Source organism: Loxodonta africana, chromosome 25 (assembly GCF_030014295.1).
Source record: "Loxodonta africana isolate mLoxAfr1 chromosome 25, mLoxAfr1.hap2, whole genome shotgun sequence".
NCBI lineage: Eukaryota > Metazoa > Chordata > Mammalia > Proboscidea > Elephantidae > Loxodonta > Loxodonta africana.
Window position 1 is genome coordinate 41,829,647 of NC_087366.1, and position 24,854 is coordinate 41,854,500.

Here is a 24,854-nt window from a genome sequence, read left to right on the forward strand (position 1 = left end):
GACCGTTAGATACTAGTGATCTAATTTTTTAAAAGAAATATGAGCTATTTTTTTTTTTCTCAAAAATTTCTTTCACTTTCTTCCCTTAACTGAAAATTGACTTTCTTTTTATAGTACTGTAGTTTTTTTGAAATGACTCCCTGGCTGGCCTTTCCTTTGGGATCTTCTAATGTCCTGACCCCAGGAGTGGGGGGTGTGTGTGTGACTGTGGGCAGAGGCAGTTCCATATACTTGAGTCTCTGCTTCTGTTTCTAAATCTGTCCCAGCAGTCTGTTACTGGTGGTGTGCACAGTAGCCCCACACCAGCCTCTCCTTCTCCTGGGCCTGCTTCCATGTAGTTCTGGAACCTCAGCATAGTCTCCTGATTGCCTGTCTGTTTCTGGTGTGAGCTGGAGGATTAGGCACAAATAGCATGCCTAGAAACCAATTTCCAGAATCTATTTCTGGAACCCTTGCTGCTCTCCTAAGCAGATACATGCAGAGTTAACCTTGCTGCTATCGTAGCATTTCTCAGCCTTTTGACCTTCTGGAGTTCGTACCTTGCTACTAACCACCCAGTGGTGTCCCTAAGAGGATGTAGGGGTATGGACTGTAGCGGATGACACTTTCAGACGTGACACCAAAATGCCTCTATAAAATTTTTGTGCCGTGTTTCAACATAAATTTATATTTTTTATAAAAGTATCCCTGTAGTTAGTTATGGCAACAAAAACATTTTTTTGTAAGCCCGGCTTACATGTATCAATACACCTACAAAGCTAAAAAACTCTATGCTGATTTAGTTTTTGAACCTTCTCATGCGCTCCTCAGAGCTGTCATTATTACCCAATGACAGTGACGCTTCGAATCATGTAGTTTTGTCTGCACGCCCTACGAGCACACTTTGCTTTCGTTGCTTTTGGTGTTTTTGTAGTCACCAATTTTGTCAAAATTTCTGGTGTTTTAGCTACAATATTGTGGTAACTAATATGGGGGAGAGGTGACATTGCGTTACCAACGCTAGTGATGCCACTGTCACCAGCTCCTGCTTCCTTATTCAGAGCTGTCAAAGACTGGAGGAGCCTACAAGATGGTGTCAGTAGACTCTATTGAGCTTTCAAGAGGCCCAGTCTGAGCTGCCTGCGTACTCCTTCCTGCCAGGCAGATGATTTATTCCCCACATCACTGCCCACAGCCTTTCCTGAATGAAATGTCTTCCCTCTCGTCAGCAACTGTCCAGCCCACTCAGCTAGATTGTGACTCTACCTCTGATTATACTGGGAAGTTTGCAGTTTTATGGGAGCTCCTTTAACTTAACTCTTCTCGCAAAATTATTAGAAAGGTTTCTTCTGCTTTTCTACCACTCTTCAGGCACTTATTTTCTAATTTCAAGTCCCATCAGTGAATTTATATATTTCTGTACATATATGTATGTTCCCTTAGTTCTGAGAATTCATCTTCCTTTGCTTTTAGTAGGTATCGATGCAGTTAACCAATACTTCTTGAAAACTCTTTACTTGGCATGCTGGAAAAAAAACTATTTTCTCATTTCTTCTTCCTGCTGTTAAATGTGGACGCTACCCAGTGTATAATCCTTAAATTTCTCACCGCCTCACCCCTGCTTTCCTCCTTTGCATATACATCTGTGTATACAGCCTTCATTTTTATGCAAATCCCCAAGTTCCATCTCTTTTCCAAGCTCTGATTGTGCGTCTCTGTCTGCCCACTGAAAATCTCTACATGGGTGCTGATATCAGATGGATCAGAACTGAAAGCAGAGAATACCAGAAAGATGTTTATCTGTGTTTTATTGATTATGCAAAGATATTCAACTGTGTGGATCATAACAGACAACATTGCAAAGAATAGGAAATCCATAACACTTAATCATGCTCATGAGGGACCTGTACTTAGACCAAGGGGATACTGTGGGGTTTAAAGTTAAGAAGAGTGTGCGTCAGGGTTGTATGCTTTCACCATACTTACTGAATCTGTATGCTGAACAAATAATTCCAGAAGCTGGACTATATGAAGAAGAATGCAGCATCGGGATTGGAGGAAGACTCATTAACAACCGGTGATATGCAGATGACACAACCTTGCTTGCTGGAAGTAAAGAGAACTTGAAGGCCTTACTGACGAAGATCAAAGACTGTTGCCTTCAGTATGGATTACACCTCAACATTAAGAGAACAAAAATCCTCGCAACTGGACCAATAAGCAACATCATGATAAAAGGAGAAAAGATTGAATTTGTCAAGGATTTCATTTTACTTGGATCCACAATCAATGCCCATGGAAGCAGCAGTCAGGAAATCTGCTTCAAAAGATTTCTTTAAAGTATTAAAAAGCAAGGATACCACTTTAAGGACTAAGGTGTGCCTGACCCAAGCCGTGGTGTTTTCAGTCACCTCATATACGTGTGAAAGGTGGTTAATGAACAAAGAAGAGCAAAGAATTCATGGCTTATGGTGCTGGCGAAGGATATTGAATAAACCATAGACTGTCAGAAGAATGAAGAAATCTGTCTTGGAAGAAGTACAGCCAGAATGCTCCTTAGAAGTGAGGATGGTGAGACCGCATCTCACATACTTTGGGCATGTTATCAGGAGGGATCAGTCCCTGGAGAAGGACATCATCATGCTTGGTAAAGTAGAGGGTCAGCAAAAAAGAGGAGGACCCTCAGTGAGATGAATTGACACAGTGGCTGCAACAATGGGTGGAAGCATAACTGTGAGGATGGCGCAGGGCCAGGCGGTATTTTGTTCTGTTGTACATAGGGTCCCTATGGTTCAGAACTGACTCGATGGCACCTAACAACAACAAAGAACCCAGCCGAAGATACCCCCTAATTTTAGTACCCGCCCTGACGACATTCAAGGCTCCCCATGTTCCCTGACAAGTTGCTGTTGAGTCATTTCTGTCTCATGATCCCCCATGTGTGACAGAGTAGAACTGTGCTCCATAGAATTTCCAATGGCTGATTTTTCAGGAGTAGATCTCCTGGCCTTCCGTCCTAGGTACTTCTGGGTAGACTCGAACCCCCAACCTTTCGGTTATTGGCTGAGACTTAGCCATTTGTGCCACCCAGCTGGCCCCACACTCCCTACTTCTCTTTTTTATTTTTACTTTTCTTGCTCCTCCCAGTTAATCAAGATCACTGTCCCCATATACAGCTCATAATTTTCTGTGTCCTTCGTTTGCTGATGTTGTCCTTTTCCTGAATGTTCTCCATCCATTGTTTTTGGCTTTTATCATAATACTTTTCAATTATTTTCTTTTCAAATTTTACTTGTCACATTTTTTAAACCTCTCTTCTTCCTGGTTTTCCTGATGAACTTAACTAGAGGGAATCTTACTTCATTTTGAATTAACACGTTGTTGTTGTTGGGTGGGAACACAGAAGAGGAAGTAGTTAACCCTACCTTGGAAAGTGGTAGATGGCCCTACTAAAGGGAGATAGCATTTGAACCAGATACTTGTAGGTTAAGTAGGAGTTTGCCAAGTGAAAAAAGACAAGTTGTTTTTGGAGGAGAGAACTCATTTCTGCTTCAAAGGCATGGGGCTGTGAAAGATCCTGACACATTTAGGAAATGGTCTGAAATCCAGGGTGGCAGAAACAGGATGATTGAGAAGGAAGAGGAGGAGACAGTGATAGGTTAGGTCCCCATCATTAAGGGCTTCTTCACATGCCAGGGAATCCCTGGATGTGCAAACGGATAACACGCTCTGCTGCCAACCCAAAGGCTGGAGATCTGAGTTCACCCAGAGATGCTTCAGAAGAGAGGCCTGATGGCCTGCTTCCAAGAAATCAGCCATTGAAAACCCTGTGGAGCACAGTTCTATGATACACATGAGGTCACCATGAGTTAGAATCCATTCAACAGCAACTGGTTTTTCATAGGCCAGATGAGCAGTCCAAATTCTGTCTCAGAATCACTAGAGAGCTAAAATATGTTTATTCGCAAGAAATAAGCATACTGATCTTTGCTTTTGATGAAGATGACTTAAGTATTGTAGGAAGTGAGCTATGGGAGTAGAAAATGGGGACGCATAGAAATTACTAACATCTTTTAAACTGGAGAGTCTTGGAGCCAAATGTGTGGTTGGGATGAATGAGAGGCTAAATCTAGAGACGTATCCGAACTGGAAATGATTGGTTTTGTTGACTTACTGGAAGTAGGAGGTGTCGGGTTGTCAAAGCTCAAGGTTCCTAGTGTGGGAGACTGGGTGGGGGATGCTTTATTGAGTTATGATTTTTAATAATTCCTGCTCTCGAAATTTTTGATGAACAAGTCACAATTTGTTAGTCCATAAAAAGACTCCATAGCTACATCATTAAAAAAAAAGCTGACCATCTGGATATTGGCACATTAAACTTAATTAGCTACTTTTTTTTTTTTAAAAAAACAGTGACTAAAACTGAAGATTTTTATAAATGTGTATTACTTGGAAAAGAGCCTCATGGAGAGAGAGATGTTCAGCTGAGTTAGAGGCAGATCAAAGCCAGTTGTTTAAATTTCACACCACTCACCTGCTTATGAAATTTTATTTTAGGATACTTAAAATTTATTGATTAACTACTCCAAAGTGTCTCCTGAAGAGTTTCTTTCTGATTCATCCATGTGGCTCATGCTGCATTTTCAAAGAAGTGCTGGGGAAATGATGCTGAGTCAGGAAACTGGTTCCCGTAATGGTGTGGGAGGCAGTAGTGGCAGGTTTTACTCTCTGAATAGAGTCCATGGTTTCCTCTAAATGAGGACTTTTTTTTTAATGCTTCCAACAGCATGGTAAGAGCAGGCTGATACCAGCAGGCTGGAGATCCTGGTTGGCCCTGGGAGGGTAGGAGAAAGAATCTACTTTCGTGGTGGGGAAGCCTCATGTAAAATAGAACAGGCCTGTCAGGAACTGTCTTCTGAAAAGATAAAGCAAAATATTTTGACGAAGAAGATGGAATTTGAACATCTGCAGGTTAGTAGGGATCACTGAGGAAGTGATATATATAGATGCAATCTTTAACCCTCTGAGTAATAATACATGGGAAGGATAAGAGAAAAATATGATCTAGAAAACCAAACCAAACCAAAGATTTATTTTGCCACTTGAGTGAGGTTTTGAAAGCTTTAGAAAGAGTGGCAGAACGATGGGATTTTTTGATTTTTAATGTTTATTTATTCTTAATCGTATTTGCTGGAATCTAGAAAATGGAAGCTAAGAAAAAAAATCTTTTTGTGTATGTGAGAGAAGTCATTTAACTATTGACTTTATAAACCTATAGATTTGTAACAGCTTACTTGTTTAATATAACAAATTATTGTTTCCCCTCCAATACTGTGCTGTTAGCTAATACTTAATATGATTACCATCTTCAGAAGCTGTAGAAATATTTATAACTTTAACTATAGCGTTTGGCAGTGCTTCTGCTATAAAGCCATTGCTCAGAATTAATTACGCCTGAGAACTGAAGTGTGTGTGTGGTAATAAGAAGTCTGTGGGAGTGTATGGCTTGATTAAAACGGTGCTTTCTTAGTCATGGAGATGTTAGGTTCATGCCTGTCTTAAATGTCAGTCGCTGAAAGAAAGAATAGCTTTTGTTATGGCTGTGTACCATTTTACTGTATGATTTATTTTCACTTTTTCAGAAGAAATATTATAATAGAAAAATCTCATGTCTGTGTTATCTGAAGGTGAGACTAATGAATGATTGTAATATTAACTGGATGTAGTTAAAAACTGAATTTTAACTGGAGAAAAATTAACCGTAGTTGATAATGTGTATCGAACACTTACTAGCTATGGAGGCACCATGATTTGCAAAAATTCTCTCATGATATCCTCATTTTATACAGGGAAAATTGAGATTCAAGGAGATTAAATAATTTGTTCAAGATTAAGGCTAGGACCCAGGATTTAAAATTCTTCTTTTTTTACTTCACAAGTATCCTCCTGATTGCCACAAAAACCTTCCTCTTCCTTTTTTTTTTTGGTGGGGAGCGGGGTGGGGGGGGTGGGTAGAGGAGGAGGAGGGAGCTGGATAATGCTAGAAAAAAATGTGTTAAATATTTAATCCAGCCAGTATGCCAAGTTAAATTCAGCTTGCATTTATTTATTTTTTTTAAACAAATGTTTCTCAAAGCCTCAGTGTATAAGCTATGTGTATTACAGGAAGGCTTATAGGCAAACCTTGCTTTCTTTTTCTGGATTTGCTTTGACCTTGGACGAGTCAGCTGACTTCACAGAGTGGTATTCAGAGCACCACTGATGTTATATAATTCATTCTTACCAATGCCATAAGCAAGGTTGGTTAGACATGTTTCCTTCCTAGTGTATGATTTAGAAAGACATTCACAGTTGAGTGATTTTTTTTTTTCCTATCCGAGGTCATCAATTTAGATGTGAAGCTGAAGAGAAATGAAATGATGAATATAGATCAAATAATTAAAAAAAAAAAAATCATTTAACTGTGTCACCTTTTCCCATCCCACATTTGATTCACCTAGTAAGAGGCTCTCCTGAGGTACTATCCAGACCCTCTAGTCAGTAGTCTAGTAGCCTGTGCCTGATTAATTTTTGCTTGACTTTATGTAACCCTAATGAGTCCCCTGTTTTATTCACACTGTTAACATCTCTAGTTGATAAAATGATAGGCTGAATATTGCTAATTGAACATTTTTATTCAGATTTAGCATCTCTTAAGATCTAAATTAATTAATACCATGTTTGTAGGTTTTAATATTGTATTTGTTATTCCTTCTTTGAAACCTTTATTCTTTCTCTTTTCCTTATGCAAATACACCCACCTCCCCAATGAAACTTTATGGAGGCTGTGGGTGACAAGAACTCACCTGTTATTTTCCAGCTGTTCCTTAAGTATTTGGATTAACAGCAGTGATAGTGTGGCCAGTCACACCCTCCATAAGGATAATCAGAACAGGAATAGGACTACACTCTTTCCAGTTCCCTATGTTTAGCTATTGTGGGAGTAGCTCAAGCATTCTTTTATCTGGAGCCAACAAAAAGATTTGAGGAAAGTTATTAAAAATACTGTTTCCTTTCCAATCTGACTGCTTTGTTTAGTTTCCTTTAATCTTGGAATTGTATGTTATATTCGTATCATGTATCTGATGGTAGGATATTCTTGGAATACAATAAATTCAGAAACTTAAAAGAAATTTTAGAAAGTTGGCCTGTTTGCCCAACTAATATATAAAGACTACCTTTTCATGTGGCTTTCTAAATAACAATCCGTGAGACTTCTCTTTATACTTATCCTCTATCTGATTAGAACACTGGGGTTTAAAGTGAGTTGTTCTTGTTGTTGTTAGGTGCCGTCGAGTTGGTTCCGACTCATAGCGACCCTATGCACAGCAGAGTGAAACACTGCCCGGTCCTGAGCCATCCTTACAGTCGTTCTTATGCTTGAGCTCATTGTTGCAGCCACTGTGTCAATTCACCTTGTTGAGGGTCTTCCTCTTTTCCGCTGACCCTGTACTCTGCCAGGCATGATGTCCTTCTCTAGGGACTGATCCCTCCTGACAACATGTCCAAAGTATGTAAGATGCAGTCTCGCCATCCTTGCCTCTCAGGAGCATTCTGGCTGTACTTCTAAGACGGATTTGTTCGTTCTTCTGGCAGTCCATGGTGTATTCAGCATTCTTCACCAACACCACAATTCCAAGGCATCAGTTCATTCATTCAGTCTTCCTCATTCATTGTCCAGCTTTCAAGTGAGTTATAGCATCATTAAAAATGAGAGGTATTGTATCAGTGTTTTCCATAACATTGCTAATAATTTGGAAGAAAGTCCCCATTTTTCCAGTGTGAAAACTCTATTTTTCTTTGCTTTTATTTATAATTCCTCTGACTTTTCTATAGGACAGTAACAGCCCTAATTCTAAATGATATTCCTCACCCTTCTAAGAGTCAGGTCTTGCTCTGTTCTGATAGCATGAGAATTGGAAGGCTCGTAAAATAAACTAATAGGATCTTCAGAGTGTGAAAGGGACTTTCTTCCAAATGTGTAGCCAAGTCAGAAAGTCCCTTTACACTGTCACTACCGGTTCAGAATAGCGAAGACAGTCCCATTCTATTTGTGGACAGCTGTGGCTGCCATTTATTGATCTTAGTTCTGATACCACGTGCTTACCCAGATGGTATGAAAATTTATAAAGGCCCAAGGTCATGGCAGTGTGGATGTTCTTGCTCTCTTCTTGAGCTTCTATAAAATTTTCAAACTCAGTGAACAAGAATTAGTTGTATATATGTATGTATGCACATACACACATATGTTCTCTTTTGGCATTATCTTCAGTTTGCCCTTTTTGTCCCCGTAGTTAATAAAACAAGATTGCCAACAAAACAAAGGAAACTCTGGGCCCATGTGCCTTCATTGGTGAATTCTACCAAACATTTAAAAAAGAAATGATACCAGTCCTATATAAACTCTTTCAGAAAAGAGAAGAGAAAGAGACACAGCCCAGCTTATTTATGAAGCTAGAATTGCCCTGATAACAGAACCAGACACACACAAAAAAGATGGTATTACTGATGAACATGAATTGCAAGTAGTTTGTTAAGGAATTTTTTTAATTTAATCCAGCAATATGTTAAAAGGAATGCAAGGTTGGTTTAACATTCAAAAACCAATCAGAATAAAGTAGAAAATAAAGGGCAAAATATATATATATATCAATAGATGCCAAAAATGATTTACACAAAATTCAACACTATTAATATTAAAAACTTTCAGCAAGTTAGGAAGAGAAAGAATTGTTCTTACCCTGAAACATGTAGAGAGAAATTTAACAAAATATGGACAAGACCTATACACTGAAAACTTCCTAACATTGCTCAAATTAATTGAAGAAGTATGTAAACGGGAACTGCAATATCATGTATTGAAAAAATCAATATTATTAAAATGTTACCTCTGCCCATATTGATCTATAGATTCAATACAATCCAAATAAAAATCTGAGCAGTCATTTTGTAGAAATTGACAGGCTGATTCTAAAATGAACATGGAAATGCAAAGAACCTAGAATAAAGTAACTTTGAAAAAGACCAACCAAGTTTGTGGACCTATAGATACTACCTGATTTTAAGACTTACTGTGAATCTACATTTATTAAGACAGTGTAGTGAGAGCATAAGAGTAGACATAGACATGTAGCTCAATGGAGAGTCCAGAGATACATGCTGAAACCCGTGTGTGTCAGAGTGGAACTGTGCTCCATATGGTTTTCAGTGGGTTATTTTTCTGAAGTAGGTTGCTAGGCCTTTCCTCTGAGGAGCCTCTGGATAGACTCGAACCTCCAACCTTTTGGTTAGCAGCTGAGCACTTTAACTATTTGTACTACCCAGGCACTTCAGTCCAGGGACAAACCCATACATATGCATGGTCAGTTTATTTTTCACCATGTGTACCAAGGCAATTGAATGTTACTTATTTATGTTTTTATAATGGGAAGTACACCTTGCATATAGAAAATTATACAGGTATAGCTCACAGATTGATCACTTGTGCAATTGTTAGCCAAGGCAAGAAATAGAACATTGGCAACAACTCAGAAAATTCCTCTCATTACCATAACCCTTGCTGCTCAATGTAACTAGATGTCTTGACTTTCATGCTGGTCACATCCTTACTTTTTATGATTTTATGCAGTTTTGAAATACTATAGTTTTACCTGTTTCTTGAACTTTGGTATAAATATAATCTGATAGTAAGGATTTGTGTCTGGATTCTTTTGCTCAACGTGTTTGCATGAAACTGTAGTTTATTTTCATGTTTGTATAGCTTCCCTTTGTATGAATACCAAAAAAAAAAAAAAACAAACCCACTGCCATCGAGTCGATTCTGACTCATAACGACCCTATAGGACAGAGTAGAACTGCCCTGTAGAGTTTCCAAGGAGCATCTGGCGATTCAAACTGCCGACCTCTTGGTTAACAGCTGTAGCACTTAACCACTGCGCCACCAGGGTTTGTCCATATTTTATCTAGCTATTCTGGTAGATATTTTGAGTGATTACAAATGACGTTGTCACGGGCATTCTAGTACATGTCTGTTGCTGCACATGTGCACACATTTCTGTTGGATGTGTACTTGGGAGTAGAATTGCTAGGTAAGATGTTCAGCTTTATTAAACCAAACCCACTACCGTCAAGTGGATTCTGACTCATAGCGACCCTATAAGACAGAGTAGAACTGCCACATAGAGTTTCCAAGGAGCGCCTGCTGGATTCGAACTGTTGACCTTATGGTTGTCAGCCGTAGCACTTAACCGCTGTGCCACCAGGGTTTCCTCAGCTTTATTAGATGTAGCTAAATGCTTTTTCAAAGTACAGGTAGTCCCTGACTTATGATGTATTTGAGTTACGATGAACCTGCAGGACCGTCTTTTTTTTCTGTATCTCACCTCAGTGGCAATGGGTTTAGTTTTGATTTTTGGTTATCATTAGTAATGTGTACTATATACAGTGTTACAGTGCACAATTCACTGATGTTATCATTCACAGATGTTGACCTACAGATGTTCAAAGATTGGATTTATAAAGATACTGGTAATAAAAGGCAATAATAATGAAAACTTAAAAAAAAAAACTATATGAATTACGCTAGAACTGGTTTACAACAAAATCTTTGGAACAGAACCTTGTCATAAGTTGGGGACTGCCTGTAGTTTTACCAGTTTACAATCCCATCAGCAGTGTAGAAATCTCAGTGTTTACATTCTTGGCAATTTTGGTATTGTCAGTCTTTTATTTATTTATTTTTTAAAAATAATTTTAACCATTCTGGTCGGTGTGTAATGCTATCTTACTGTGGTATTAATTTACTTTTCTCTGATTATTAATGTGATTAGTGACTTTTTCCTGTGTTTACTGGCCATTCGTATATCCTCCTTTGTGAACTTTCTTGCTCTCTTCGCTATGGGTGATTGTGTTTTTCTTAGTGACTGTAGCAATTCTTTATACATTATAGTTTCATGTCTTTAAGTTAGGCTTCTCAGTTTCTTTGATTACTTTTAATGTAGTCCAAATTATCAGTCTTTTCCTTTATAGCTAATGTATCACGTGTCCTTGAAAGACAACATGCCACATCTGCAAGGTGCTTACAGGTTGTCCCTGATACCTGTTTGTCAGAAGCCATTAGAAAAGAGCACCAGTCACTGAATGTGATTCCTCTGTGAGTACAACGTCCTTCTGACCAGAACTTGAACTCACGTTAGCACATGGAAAGAAGCGGATGGCACATAATGGATGAGTGGAGCCCCCTGCTCAAAAGCTGTCTGGGCAGAGATGGAAGACTTCTCCGTGCTCCCTGTTATGCACCATAGACAATGGACCCAAAGGGAACAGTTACATGACAGGCTGGTTACCCCCTGGCTTCCAGAAGCTATGCTGTTGGAGACAGAGAACTCTTTCATGCAAGCTTCCACCTGGCCTCATGGGTGGGGGACTGAAATGGGGGCCGGCGTTCTGCCGGTCCCCCAGGTGAGGTGGGCTAAAGTAGGTGGGCTGAGAACTTCTGCTAAGCATGTTTCCAACTAACACCGAGTTGAGGGACCCTCGCCCAGCCGTTTTTATACCCTGGGAGTGGTCACGTGACTAGGATCTACACGAGCCATCACACAAAACTCAGTGTAATTTCCCAGACACCCTAGGAAAGAGAGGTCAGACACCTTGGTGCCATGCCTAGTATTGTATCTCTTTAACCCTACTGACACTTACTTAGACCAACCGTTAGGCTTTGGAAAGGGGTAGTGTGGCTTGTTCCTAAAGGCCAAAGATGCTAGAAAGAGGAGGAATGGGGAAGACATGGCTGCTAGGCTTGTCCGAAGGACCGTCTCCTCACAGTCCTGTTTAAGAAAGTCTTTGCCTACAGGCAAAGTCTATAGATCTATGGTCCTCATAGAAAGAAGTTTCATTTTTGTGAGATGGAAGTCATGTTTCATTTTTTTCCCCATATGAGTATTGAATTCACCACAGTCTATTTATTAAAAAGGCTCCACTACACTGCTTTTCGGTGCCACCTCTGTCACAAATTATGTTTATATACGTGAGCACCTGTTACTTCTTGACTCTTTTCCAGTCCATTGCCTCTTTGTGTTCTTGTCGTTAGGTGCCTTCAGGTTGGTTCCGACTCACGGAGACCGTATATATAACAGAACGAAACGTTGCCGGTCCTGCACCCCTTTCACAATTGTTGCTGTGATTGAGCCCTTTATTGCAGCCACTGTGTCAGTATATTTCTTTAAGAGTTTCCCTCTTTTTCACTGATCATCTGCTTTACCAAGGATGATGTCTTTCTTTAGTGATTGGTCCCTCCTGATGATGTCCAAAGTAGGCCATCCTTACTTCTCAGGAGCTTCTAGCTGTACTTCCTCCAAGACAGATTTGTCCATTCTTCTGGCAGTCCACGGTTACTCGGTATTTTAAATGTGTTAATTTTTCTGTGGTCTTCTCTTTTCATTGTCCAGCTTTTCTATGCATAAGAGGTGAATGAAAATATCATGGCTTGAGTCAGGTACATCTTAATCAACAACATGACATCTTTGCTTTTTAGCACTTGAAAGAGGTCTCTTGCAGCAGATTGGTTCAGTGCAGTATGACATTTAATTTCTTGACCGCTGCTTCCATGAGCATTGATTGTGGATCCAAGAAAAATGAAATCTTTGACAGCTTCAGTTTCTTCCCCATTTATCATGATGTTGTTTATTGGTCCAGTTGTAAGAATTTTTGTTTTCTCTGTGGTCAGGAGTAATCCGTACTAAAGGCTGTAGTCTTTCACTTTCTTCAGTAAGTACTTCAAGTTGTCTTCACTTTTGGTGAGCAAGGTTGTGTTATCTGCATATTGAGGGTTGTTAATGAGCTGTCCTCCAATCCTGATGCCATATTTTTCATATATCCCTGCTTCTCAGATTATTTCTTCAGCATGTAGATTGAATAAGGTGAAAGAACACAATCCTGCCACACACCTTTTGCAATTTTAAACCACACCTTTTCCCCTTTTTCTGTTCTACTGACTTCCCCCTGCCCCCTTTTTGCCAGTTCAACGACCACTGCCTCTTGATCCATGTGGAGACTTCTGCATGAGCACAATTAAGTGTTCTGGAATTTCCATGTTTTGCAATGTTATCCCTAATTTGTTAATGATCTGTACAGTCAAATGCCTTCGCAAAGTCAATAAAACACAGGTAACCAGCTTTCTGGTATTTTCTGCTTTTGGTCAAGATCCATGTGATATTACCAGTGATATTACTCTCTGTGTATCCTTGTACTAACATGAGAATGCTTAATTACTATTCTAATAGGACTTTATATACGGAATAGTAAGTCTTTCTTTGATTCTCTTAAAGATTTTCCTGGCTCTTCTAGAACTTTTCAGTAAAAGTCTTAGAACCAGTTTGTCGTATATCATTGAAAACAGCTGTTGATCTATATGAAATTTTTATGTACCTAATCATGTCAACCATGGATAATTGCAGTTTTATTTCTTGTCCAAACTATTTGTTTGCTTGTTTTTTCATCTGTAGACTGGTTAGGAATAATTGTTGGATAGAAGATAGAAGTGGTGATAGTGGCATTGTTTTCTCATTCCCAAACTTAAAAGCACAAACTTTCAGTATTTCACTATGTGGTGAGATATTGTGGTAGGGTTTTTTTTTTTTTTTTTTTTTTGTAATTGCTCTTTATTAGATTAAGCAATTTCTCTTCTGTTTCAGTTTCTGTCATGACTGGCTGATACATTTTATCAAATCCTTTTCTGGTTGGTTCTACATCATATATTTTTTCTCCTTTAATCTGTTAATGTAGACAATTACATGGACTTAATCTTAAATGTTAAGCCTACTTTACTTTTTTGGAATCAGCTCAACTGGTTGTGGTATATTATTCTTTTAGTATATTGCTGAGTTCGATTCGCAGCATTATATTTCAGATTTTTTCGTCTACATCCAGGATGGTCCTTTAATTTTTCTCATAATGCCTTTTTTAGATTTTGGTACCTCTATTATGCTGTCTCATGAAATAAGCTGGAGAATGTTCTCTCTTTTTCTATTTTTGGAAGAATTCATGTAAGATTGGTGTTATTTCTTCCTTAAAGGTATGGCAGAATTTGCCCATCTAGCCACCTAAGTGTGGAGTGCTGTTTGTTGGACAGTTTTAAATTTTTTATTTTATTTCATTAGAAGATATGGGACTCTTCAAACTCTATTTTGTGTGTTAATTTCGGTAAGTTGCATTTTTCTAAGAATTGATTCATTTTATCTAATATTTAAAATGCATTTGGTAAAGTTGTACCAAGTACCTTCTTACTATTTTTAATGTCTGTGGGATCTGTATAATGTTTCCCTTTGCATTTCTGACATTGGTTATTTTTACCTCCTTATTCATTTTTCTGGTTGTACCATTTCCAGTTTTCTAGCTTTTCTGCCCCCTTAACTTTCTCACTTTTGCTTTAGAGTAATTTTTGACCGTTTGGTCTCATACAGATGGTTTTTTAAAGGCACTCATTACACACAGATGATATTCTGAGCCAGTCCGTTATTTAGCTAAAAGGTGACCTCAAGGGATAATTTTGGTTTAAGGTTTAAAGAGTATCTCAGGGCGATAGTCTCAGGGAGCCCTCTAGTCTCAACTGGTCTATTAAATCTGGACTTTTTAAGAATTTTAGTTCTGATCCACATTTTTCTCCCATTTTATCAGGATCCATCTATCGTGACCGTGATCAGAATGATCAGTAGTGGTAGCCAAGCACCATCTAGTTCTTCTGGTCTCAGGGTATATCAGGCCATGGTTGGTCTACATTATTAGTCCTGTAATACTACTTTCTTTTCTAAGTCTTTGGTTTCCTTCTTTCTCTTTTGTACTGGAAGAGTAGAGACCACTAATTGTTTTTTAGATGGCTGTTCACAAGCTTTTAGGATCCCACACACTACTTACCACATTGGGATGTAGTACGTACACTTCATGAACTACTATTACAATTAAATGAGTTGTCCCAAGAGACTATGGTCCTAAGCATTCAAGGCCAGAAAACCAATCTCATGAGGTGTTGGTAATGTATCAGAAGTATCTGTAAACCCTATGTGGTTTATTATATATATGGATATATGGACGTGCATACACATCTGTATGTACCTATGAATATATAGCTACGTCAATCTGTGCACAGGTATCTACACACATATTCATACCCCTATATGGCTGTATAAGGAAACCTGTGGTACAGTGGTAGAGTGCTCAACGACCAACCTGAAGGTCTGTAGTTCAGACTCACCAGTCGCTCTGCTGGAGAAAGTTGTGGCAGTCTGTTTCTGAAAAGATTTAAAGCCTTGGAAACCCTATGGGCCAGTTCTACTCTGTCCAATGGGGTTGCTTTGAATCAGAATCAACTTGATGACAATGGATTTTTGATTTTGGTATATGCCTATATATGGAAGGAGCCTTGGGGTGTAGTGGTTAAATGTTAGTTGCAGCAGTTGCTGGCAGTCTGCTTCTGTAAAGATTTACAGCCTTGAACACCTTATGGGCATTTCTACTCTGTCCTATAGGGCCTCTATGAGTTGGAATTAAACTTAACAGTAGTTTTTTTGAGCTAAATACCTAGGTACAGCAACACAGAAGCCCCCCCATGTCTGTCAGTTTGTCGTACTATGGGGGCTTGTGTGTTGCTGTGATGCTGGAACCTATGCCACCGGTATGTAGATACCAGCAGGGTCACCCATGGAGGACAGGTTTCAGCTGAGCTTCCAGACTAAGACAGACTAGGAAGAAGGACCTGGCAGTATACTTCTGAAAAGCATGAGCCACTGAAAATCTTATGAATAGCAGCAGAGCATTGTCTGATATAGTGCTGGAAGATGAGCTCCCCAGTTTGGAAGGCACTCAAAAGATGGCTGGGGAAGAGCTGCCTCCTCAAAGTGAGTCGACCTTCATGACGTGGATGGAGTCAAGCTTTCGGGACCTTCGTTTGCTGGTGTGGCACCACTCAAAATGAGAAGAAACAACTGCAAACATCCATTAATAATTAGAATCTGGAATGTAGGAAGTATGAATGTAGGAAAATTGGAAATCGTCAAAAATGAAATGGAACACATAAACATCGATATCCTAGGCATTAGTGAGCTGAAATGGACTGGTATTGGCCATTTTGAATCGGACAATCATATAGTCTACTATACTGGGAACGACAACTCGAAGAGGAATGGTGTTGCATTCATCGTCAAAAAGAACATTTCAAGATCTATCTTGAAGTACGATGCTGTCAGTGATAGGATAATATCCATGCGCCTACAAGGAAGACCAGTTAATACGACTATTATTCAAATTTATGCACCAAACACTAGGGCCAAAGATGAAGAAATAGAAGATTTTTATCAGCTGCTGCAGTCTGAAATTGATCGAACATGCAATCAAGATGCATTGATAATTACTGGGGATTGGAATGCAAAAGTTGGAAACAAAGAAGAAGCACCAGTAGTTGGAAAATATGGCCTTGGTGATAGAAACAATGCTGGAGATCGAATGATAGAATTTTGCAAGACCAATGACTTCTTCATTGCAAATACCTTCTTTCACCAGCGAAAACGGCAGCTATACGCATGGACCTCGCCAGATGGAACACACAGAAATCAAATTGACTACATTTGTGGAAAGAGACAATGGAAAAGCTCAATATCATCAGTCAGAACAAGGCCAGGGGCCGACCGTGGAATAGACCATCAATTGCTCATATGCAAGTTCAAGCTGAAACTGAAGAAAATCAGAGCAAGTCCACGAGAGCCAAAATATGACCTTGAGTATATCGCACCTGAATTTAGAGACCATCTCAAGAATAGATTTGACGCATTGAACACTAGTGACTGAAGACCAGACGAGTTGTGGAATGACATCAAGGACATCATCCATGAAGAAAGCAAGAGGTCACTGAAAAGACAGGAAAGAAAGAAAAGAGCAAGATGGATGTCAGAGGAGGCTCTGAAACTTGCTCTTGAGCATCAAGCAGCTAAAGCAAAAGGAAGAATTGATGAAGTAAAAGAACTGAACAGAAGATTTCAAAGGGCCTCTAGAGAAGACAAAGTAAAGTATTATAATGACATGTGCAAAGAGCTGGAGATGGAAAACCGAAAGGGAAGAACACACTCGGAGTTTCTCAAGCTGAAAACTGAAGAAAAAATTCAAGCCTTAAGTTGCAATAGTGAAGGATTCCATGGGGAACATATTAAATGACAGGAAGCATCAAAAGAAGATGGAAGGAATACACAGAGTCATTATACCAAAAAGAATTAGTCGATATTCAACCATTTCAAGAGGTGGCATATGGTCGGGAACCGATGGTACTGAAGGAAGAAGTCCAAGCTGCTCTGAAGGCATTGGCGAAAAACAAGGCTCCAGGAATTGATGGAATACGAATTGAGATGTTTCAACAAACAGATGCAGCGCTGAAGGTGCTCACTTGTCTATTCCAAGAAATATGGAAGACAGCTTCCTGGCCAACTGACTGGAAGAGATCCGTATTTATGCCTAGTCCCAAGAAAGGTGATCCAACTGAATGCGGAAATTATAGAACAATATCATTAATATCACAGGCAAGCAAAATTCTGCTGAAGATCATTCAAAAACGGCTGCAGCAGTATATCAACAGGGAACTGCCAGAAATTCAGGCTGGATTCAGAAGAGGACATGGAACCAGGGATATTATTGTTGATGTCAGATGGTTCCTGGCTGAAAACAGAGAATGCTAGAAAGATGTTTACCTGTGTTTTATTGACTATGCAAAGGCATTCGACTGTGTGGATCGTAACAAAGTATGGATAACACTGCGAAGAATGGGAATTCCAGAACACTTAATTGTGCTCATGAGGAGCCTTTACATAGATCAAGAGGCAGTTGTTTGGACAGAACAAGGGAATACTGATTGGCTTAAAGTCAGGAATGGTGTGCGTCAGGGTTGTATTCTTTCACCGTACCTGTTTAATCTGTATGCTGAACAAATAATCCAAGAAGCTGGACTATATGAAGAAGAACGGGGCATCAGGATTGGAGGAAGACTCATTAACAACCTGCGTTTTGCAGATGACACAACCTTGCTTGCTGAAAGTGAAGAGGACTTGAAGCACTTACTAATGAAGATCAAAGACCACAGCCTTCTGTATGGATTGCACCTCAACATAAAGAAAACAAAAATCGTCACAACTGGACCAATGAGCAACATCATGTTAAATGGAGAAAAGATTGAAGTTGTCAAGGATTTCATTTTACTTGGAGCCACAAAAGCCATGGAAGCAGCAGTCAAGAAATCAAAAGACGCATTGTATTGGGTAAATCTGCTGCAAAGGACCTCTTCAAATTGTTGAAGAGCAAAGATGTCACCCTGAAGACTAAGGTGCGCCTGACCCAAGCCATGGTATTTTCTATCGCATCGTATGTATGTGAAAGCTGGACAATGAATAAGGAAGACCGAAGAAGAGTTGACACCTTTGACTTTTGGTGTTGGCGAAGAATATTGAATGTACCATGGACTGCCAAAAGAACGAACAAATCTGTCTTGGAAGAAGTGCGACCAGAATGCTCCTTAGAAGCAAGGATGGCGAGACTGCGTCTTACATACTTTGGACATGTCGTCAGGAGGGATCAGTCCCTGGAGAATGACATCATGCTTGGCAAAGTATAGGGTCAGCGGAAAAGAGGAAGACCCTCAACAAGGTGAATTGACACAGTGGCTGCAACAATGAGCTCAAGCATAACAATGATTATAAGGATGGCTCAGGACCAGGCAGTGTTTCATTCTGTTGTGCATAGGGTCGCTATGAGTTGGAACCGACTCGACGGCACCTAACAACAACAACATACCTATGTACATATTTATGTAACTACACACATATTTTTTGGTTGTAGTTGACATTATTTCCCCTAAATTCTTGAGATAAATATTCAATTTATTGACTTGTAGCCTTTCTTTTTTTAATATATGCATTTAAGCATAAAATTTTCTCTTTATACATGACTGCTGCATCCTAAAAAATATGGTATGTTGTATTTTCATTATCATTCAGCTTAGGAAACATCTAGAGGTGTATTTGAGTGAATGGATGGGACGACTGTAGAACATTTCAAGTGATAGTCAGGTTGAAGTGTTGAGATTTTATTCTGTAGACGTTGAGGAGTCAGGAAAGAAATATGTGTTTTATGTATTTTCTGCTAGGAGAGCTAGGTGATGAATGAGAGGTTTTGAGATTTATCTTGATAGCACTGTTTGATAGTATAATCCTAATTGTGTGGCTGAAAGACTAAAAAGCTGACCCAAAAAGTTGTGGTTTGTATGAGATTTTGTAGCATGTTTTTAGTACATTTTACATTTTGGTAAATGATGAAACCAAGTCAAACAGTATATTCCCCTAGGATATAGGTGCTGCCTCTTGTATATGGAGCAATCAATGCCCATGGCTGAATGGGTGTGTTAGGATGATGAAGCTGTCTATGCAATAGTTCCTTTGTCATTGGTCGTGATGCCTGGTGTGGAGTCCCTCAGTCACTGCAGCCCCCCAGGCCAACCTTTGTGCTAAGCATTTGTCTTAGTTATCCAGTGCTGCTATAACATAAATATAAGTGGATGGCTTTAGTAAACAATACTTTATTCTCTTACAGTCTAGGAGGCTAGAGGTCCAAATTCAGGGTGCCAGTTCCAGTGGAGGGCTCTCTCTCTCTGTTGGTTCTGGGTGAAGGTCCTTGTCATCAATCTTCCCTGGTCTAGGAGCTTCTCAGTGCAGTGACCCGTGGTCCAAAGGACCCTTGGTTCTTCATTTTTGTCATAGGAGGTCCCCCATCTCTCTGCTTGCTCCCCTCTTCTGTATCTCAAAAGAGATTGACTCAAGATACTACCTAATCTTATAGATTGAGTTCTATCTCATTAACATAACTACCTCTAACCCTGCCTCATTAACATCACAGAGGTTAGATTTACAATACACAGGAAAATCACATCAGATGACAAAATGGTAGATACTCACACAATACTGGTGATCGTAGCCTAGCCAAGTTGATACACATATCTGAGGGCCACACTTCAATCCGTAACAGAATTTTATGTATATCATCTCGTTTTAATAGCCCTTCATGGTTCTGTCAACATTTTACACACAAGGAACTGATGCTTAGGAATTTTTAAGTGAACTTTTTCAGCTCACCAGTGCTGAGATGCGACCCCAGGTCTGTCTAGTTCCAGGGCTCAAGCTCTTGCTCGTTCTGTTACAATAGCATTTTGGCCAACTCTGTGTGACCTTGATGAAGCATGTTATTGTGGGCACATCCATTTGATTCTGCTATGCTGGAAACTGATGTGAGACCAATGACTGCAAAGATTTAAGTTGTTTTGGGAAGGGATATTCTGGGACTGTGTGGTGTAGGTGAGTTCCTAAATAGGTATCCTGATCACTAATTTGAGGAAGGGGTGGTGGGGAAAGGGGGTTGCATTTTGATGCTTTTCTTGAGACAGAGGAATAGTCAGGTCCCCTGTTAAGAACTGAGCTAAATCAGTTTGGTCATGCACAACTCTTGAATGGGTGAGACTTAGCTACTCCCTGACAGCCTTCCAATTTCCTGGATTTTAATGAAAGCAGATCTCAAAGGAAATTCTGCCAAACATATGGTTATTTATTAAAAACACAACCATTAGTATGCACAAAGTAGTCCATATAAGCACGCTCAGGGAATTTCCAGCTTGGTACCTGGTTAGGTACTTGACTAAACTTTGCATGAAAAATTCAGAGAATTCAGACACAATGGCTTTCTGGAGGCAGGATTCTGTGTCTATTGGCAACAGGCAAGGAGAAACCCGCCTTTTTTTTTTTTTTTTTTTTAACATACTTATGGGTCCTAGGCTGTAATCTTTATGGGAGCAGATCACCAGGTCTTTTCTCCCATGGAGCCGCTGATGAATTCAATTTTTGGTTCACAGCTGAGCGCTTAAACGTTGAGCCACCAGGGTTAACATGGTGATTACAATTTTTTTTTTTTTTTTTAATTTGCACTCCACCTTTACTCTATTGTCATTCTCTTTATTTTAGTTGATGTTAATCAAAAGGTATCGGGAAACATACCTGTAAGGAAGGAAGGAAAATGCCACAAAGGAAACATTGGGCATGCATGTATTGAGCTGATGTATCTTAAAATGGTTAAACACATTGTTACTCTGAAATCCTAATGAGCAGTTTTGCCAGGGATTGTAGGATTTACCCTGGTGCACTCTGTGAAATCCCCAGTTTTCCTCCTGGCACCAGGTGTAGTTACGACCTTCTTACTCTGTCCAGATGATGTTGGTCTGCAGCTGGGAAGGCCTTTCTTTGCCAAAAGATCCCTGTCCAGTTCTTTTACTCTTGGCAGGCTCATTGACTTTTTCATGGCGTTTCTCTCAAAACAGTTCTTAACCTGTACCCAAGATAAGTTTGTTTCCTGGGCCTTTTGTTGTGGAGGGCAAGGAAGCTATTATTGTCCAGCAGTGCCCAAGTACAGCCTGTCCTTGGATAAGTGGATAAACAACTTTTAAAGGGACATCATTTCCAAGTGTATTAAAGGTTCTAGTTCAAGGAGTTCTCAGATTGAGCGTCTGGCTTTTCTCTCATAATGCCCTGCAGGCCTACCTACTACTTCCAAAGAACAAGGCTTTGATTTTACCATAGAAGAGAAGTTGTGACAACTGTGGTTGTAAAAGTGAAGTGACTGTGGAAGAACAATGTTTATGTCATGAATCTACATTGAATAGTAATAAAATTGTTTTTTATTTTTATGTGTATATACATTTACATGAATTACACGGAAATGATGCTATATCGACAAAGAATGCTGTGTTTTTTTATGATTGAATTAATAGATTTAAAAAAATTTTTATTTTTAAATATAGCAAGATCAACTTTACACCTGGGCTGCAGTTAGTCAACCTACACACTCACTGGATTACGCAGAAGGGCAGTTTCCCAGGAGAACCCCATCTGTTTGGCCTCCATCTAAACCTCCCGATGAAGACCACAGACCCAAGGATGCTGAAACAGGTAGGAGACCAGAAACCGTGAATGTTCTGAAACTGTGTTAGCATAAAATATCTTTGTAGTGGTTACTGGGCAATGAATCTGTGTTTCCCTCCTGAAGTATTTCTTAGAGCATAATCTGCAAGTAACTCGATTAAAATCACTGGGAGGGTTGTTAAATGGAAGATTCTTTTGTCCCACCTCTAAAGCTACTGAGTTAGAATTTTGGAGAATAATGTTGTTAGGAGCCATCTAGTTGGCTCCGACTCATAGTGACACTGTGTACAACAGAACGAAACATTGCCCAGTCATGCGCCATCCTTGCAATCTTTTCTGTGTTTGAGCCCGTTGTTGTAGACACTGTGTCAGTCCATTTCATTGAGGGTCTTCCTCTTTTTCACTGACCCTGTACCAAGAATGATGCCCTTCTCCAGGGATTGGACCCTCCTGATAACATATCTAAAGTATGTGAGACAAAGTCTCACCATCCTTGCTTCTAAGGAGCATTCTGGCTGTACTTCTCCAAGACAGATTTGTTTGTTCTTCTGGAAGTCCATGGTATATTCAGTATTCTTCACTAACACCATAATTCAAAGGTGTCAATTCTTCTTCAGTGTTCTTTATTCATCGTCCAGCTTTCACATGCATATGAGGTGATTGAAAACACCATGGCTGGGGTCAGGCGTACCTTAGTCCTTAAAGTGACATCTTTGCTTTTTAGCACTTTAAAGAAGTCTTTCTCAGGACCTTTGCTCAATGCAATGTATCCTTTGATTTCTTGACTGCTGCTTCCATGGGCATGGATTGTGGATCCAAGTAAAATGAAATCCTTGACTTCAATCTTCATTTATCATGGTGTTGCTTATTGGTCCAGTTGTGAGAATTTTTGTTTCATGTTGAGATGTAATCCATACTGAAGGCTATCTTTGATCTTCATCAGTAAGTGTTTCAAGTCCTCTTCACTTTCAGCAAGCAAGGTTGTGTCATCTGCATAATGAAGGTTTTTAATGAGTCTTCCTCCAATCCTGATGCCCCGTTCTTCTTCATACAGTCCAGGCTCTTGGATTATCTGCTCAGAATACAGATTGAACAGGTATGGTGAAAGGATACAACCTTAGCACACACCTTTCCTGACTTTAAACCACACAGTATCCCCTTGTTCTGTTCAAACGACTGCCTCTTGATCTATGGACAGATTCCTCATGAGCATAATTAAGTGTTCTGGAGTTCTCATTCTTCACAATGTTATCCATAATTTGTTATGATCCACACAGTCGAATGCCTTGGCATAATCATTAAAACACAGGTAAACATTTTTCTGGTATTCTCTGCCTTCAGCTAGAATCCATCTGACAGCAGCAATGATGTCCCTTGTCCCTATCCTCCTCTGAATCCAGCTTGAGTTTCTGGCAGTTCCCTTTCACTGTACTGCTGCATCTGCTTTTGAATGATCTTTGGCAAAATTTTTCTTGCGAGTGATATTAATGATATTGTTCAATCAGTTCCGCATTCTATTAGATTACCTTTCTTTGGAATGGTCACAGTATGGCTCGCTTCCAGTCGGTTGACCAGGTGGCTGTCTTCCAAATTTCTTGGCATAGATGAGTAAGAGCTTCCAATACTGCATCCCTTTGTTAGAGCATCTCAGTTCCTATTCCATCAGTTTCTGGAGCCTTGTTTTTCACTAGTGTCTCCGGTGCAGTTTAGACTTCTTCCTTCAGTACCATGGGTTCTTGATCTTATGCTACCTCCTGAAATGATTGAATGTCGACCAGTACTTTTTGGTACAGTGACTCTGTATTCTTTCTATCTTCTTTTGATGCTTCCTGCTTCATTCACTATTTTGCCTATAGGATTCTCCAGTATTGCAACTTGAGGCTTGAATTTTTTCTTCAGTTCTTTCAGCTTGAGAAATGCCAACTGTGTTCTTCGCTTTTGGTTTTCTAACTCCAGGTCTTTGCACATGTCATTACAATACTTTACTTTGTCTTCTCGAGCTGCCCTTTGAAATCTTCTGTTCAGTTTTTTCACTTCATCATTTCCTCCATTTGCTTTAGCTACTTTACGTTGAAAAGCAAGTTTCGGAGTCTTTTCTGACATCTGTTTTTGTCTTTTTTTTTCTTTCCTGTCTTTTTAATGATCTCTTACTTTCTTCATGTATTATGTCCTTGATGTCATCCCACAACTTGTCAGGCCTTTGGTCATTAGTGTTCAGTGCATCAAATCTATTCTTGAGATGGTCTCTAAATTGGGGAATGGAATACTGGCATTCTCCAGTTATTATTTGTGTATACTAAAGTTTGAGAACCACTGCCTCCAGGCATCCATTTTTAACCACAACCAGGAGGTTAAGCTTCCCATTCTCTCTTGGCTAAGAAAACACTGAAGGGACATGTCTGTCTGTTACCTTCAAAGAAGTGACTGCTGCCTTACTTCTTCTCTGAATCTCTTCACTTACTGCTTTCATTTGTGCTTTTTTAAATCCTTTTCTTTACCTTCAGAGATTAATGGGGAGATGCAAGCTACAAAAATCCGTTTGAAGTAGTCTTTTTTTTTTAATTGTCCGAGGTTCACATGTAATCTTTTTTTTTTCCCCCTTTAAAATTTTTCTTATTGGTGCTCTTTGGTACTTTTGTCATCTTAAAGTATTTTTTGTTATTGTCAAGGAAGACATTGTGAGATTCTCATCAACTTTATTTGGAAGAGTTCAATAGGGTGATGATCTCCAAGCCTGATTCTAGGAGGGCACTTTATATTTGTCATAGAGAATAGAGAATTAGATTTCTGTAACAAGGTTTTATGGAATTTGGTTGTTTTATCCTTCAGTTTTTCCTCTTTTTGGCA

The 24,854-nt window shown here is 39.4% G+C and overlaps 1 protein-coding gene across 1 annotated transcript in view; it reads left to right on the forward strand.

The window, feature by feature from the left end:
- The window catches only part of FMN2 (formin 2), a 410,148-nt gene that overhangs the window by 81,342 nt on the left and 303,952 nt on the right, over positions 1 to 24,854 (forward strand). The window contains exon 3 of the mRNA XM_064276718.1: positions 21,887 to 22,034. Coding sequence (XP_064132788.1) covers positions 21,887 to 22,034 — 148 coding nt within the window. The remainder of the gene's footprint in view (positions 1 to 21,886; positions 22,035 to 24,854) is intronic.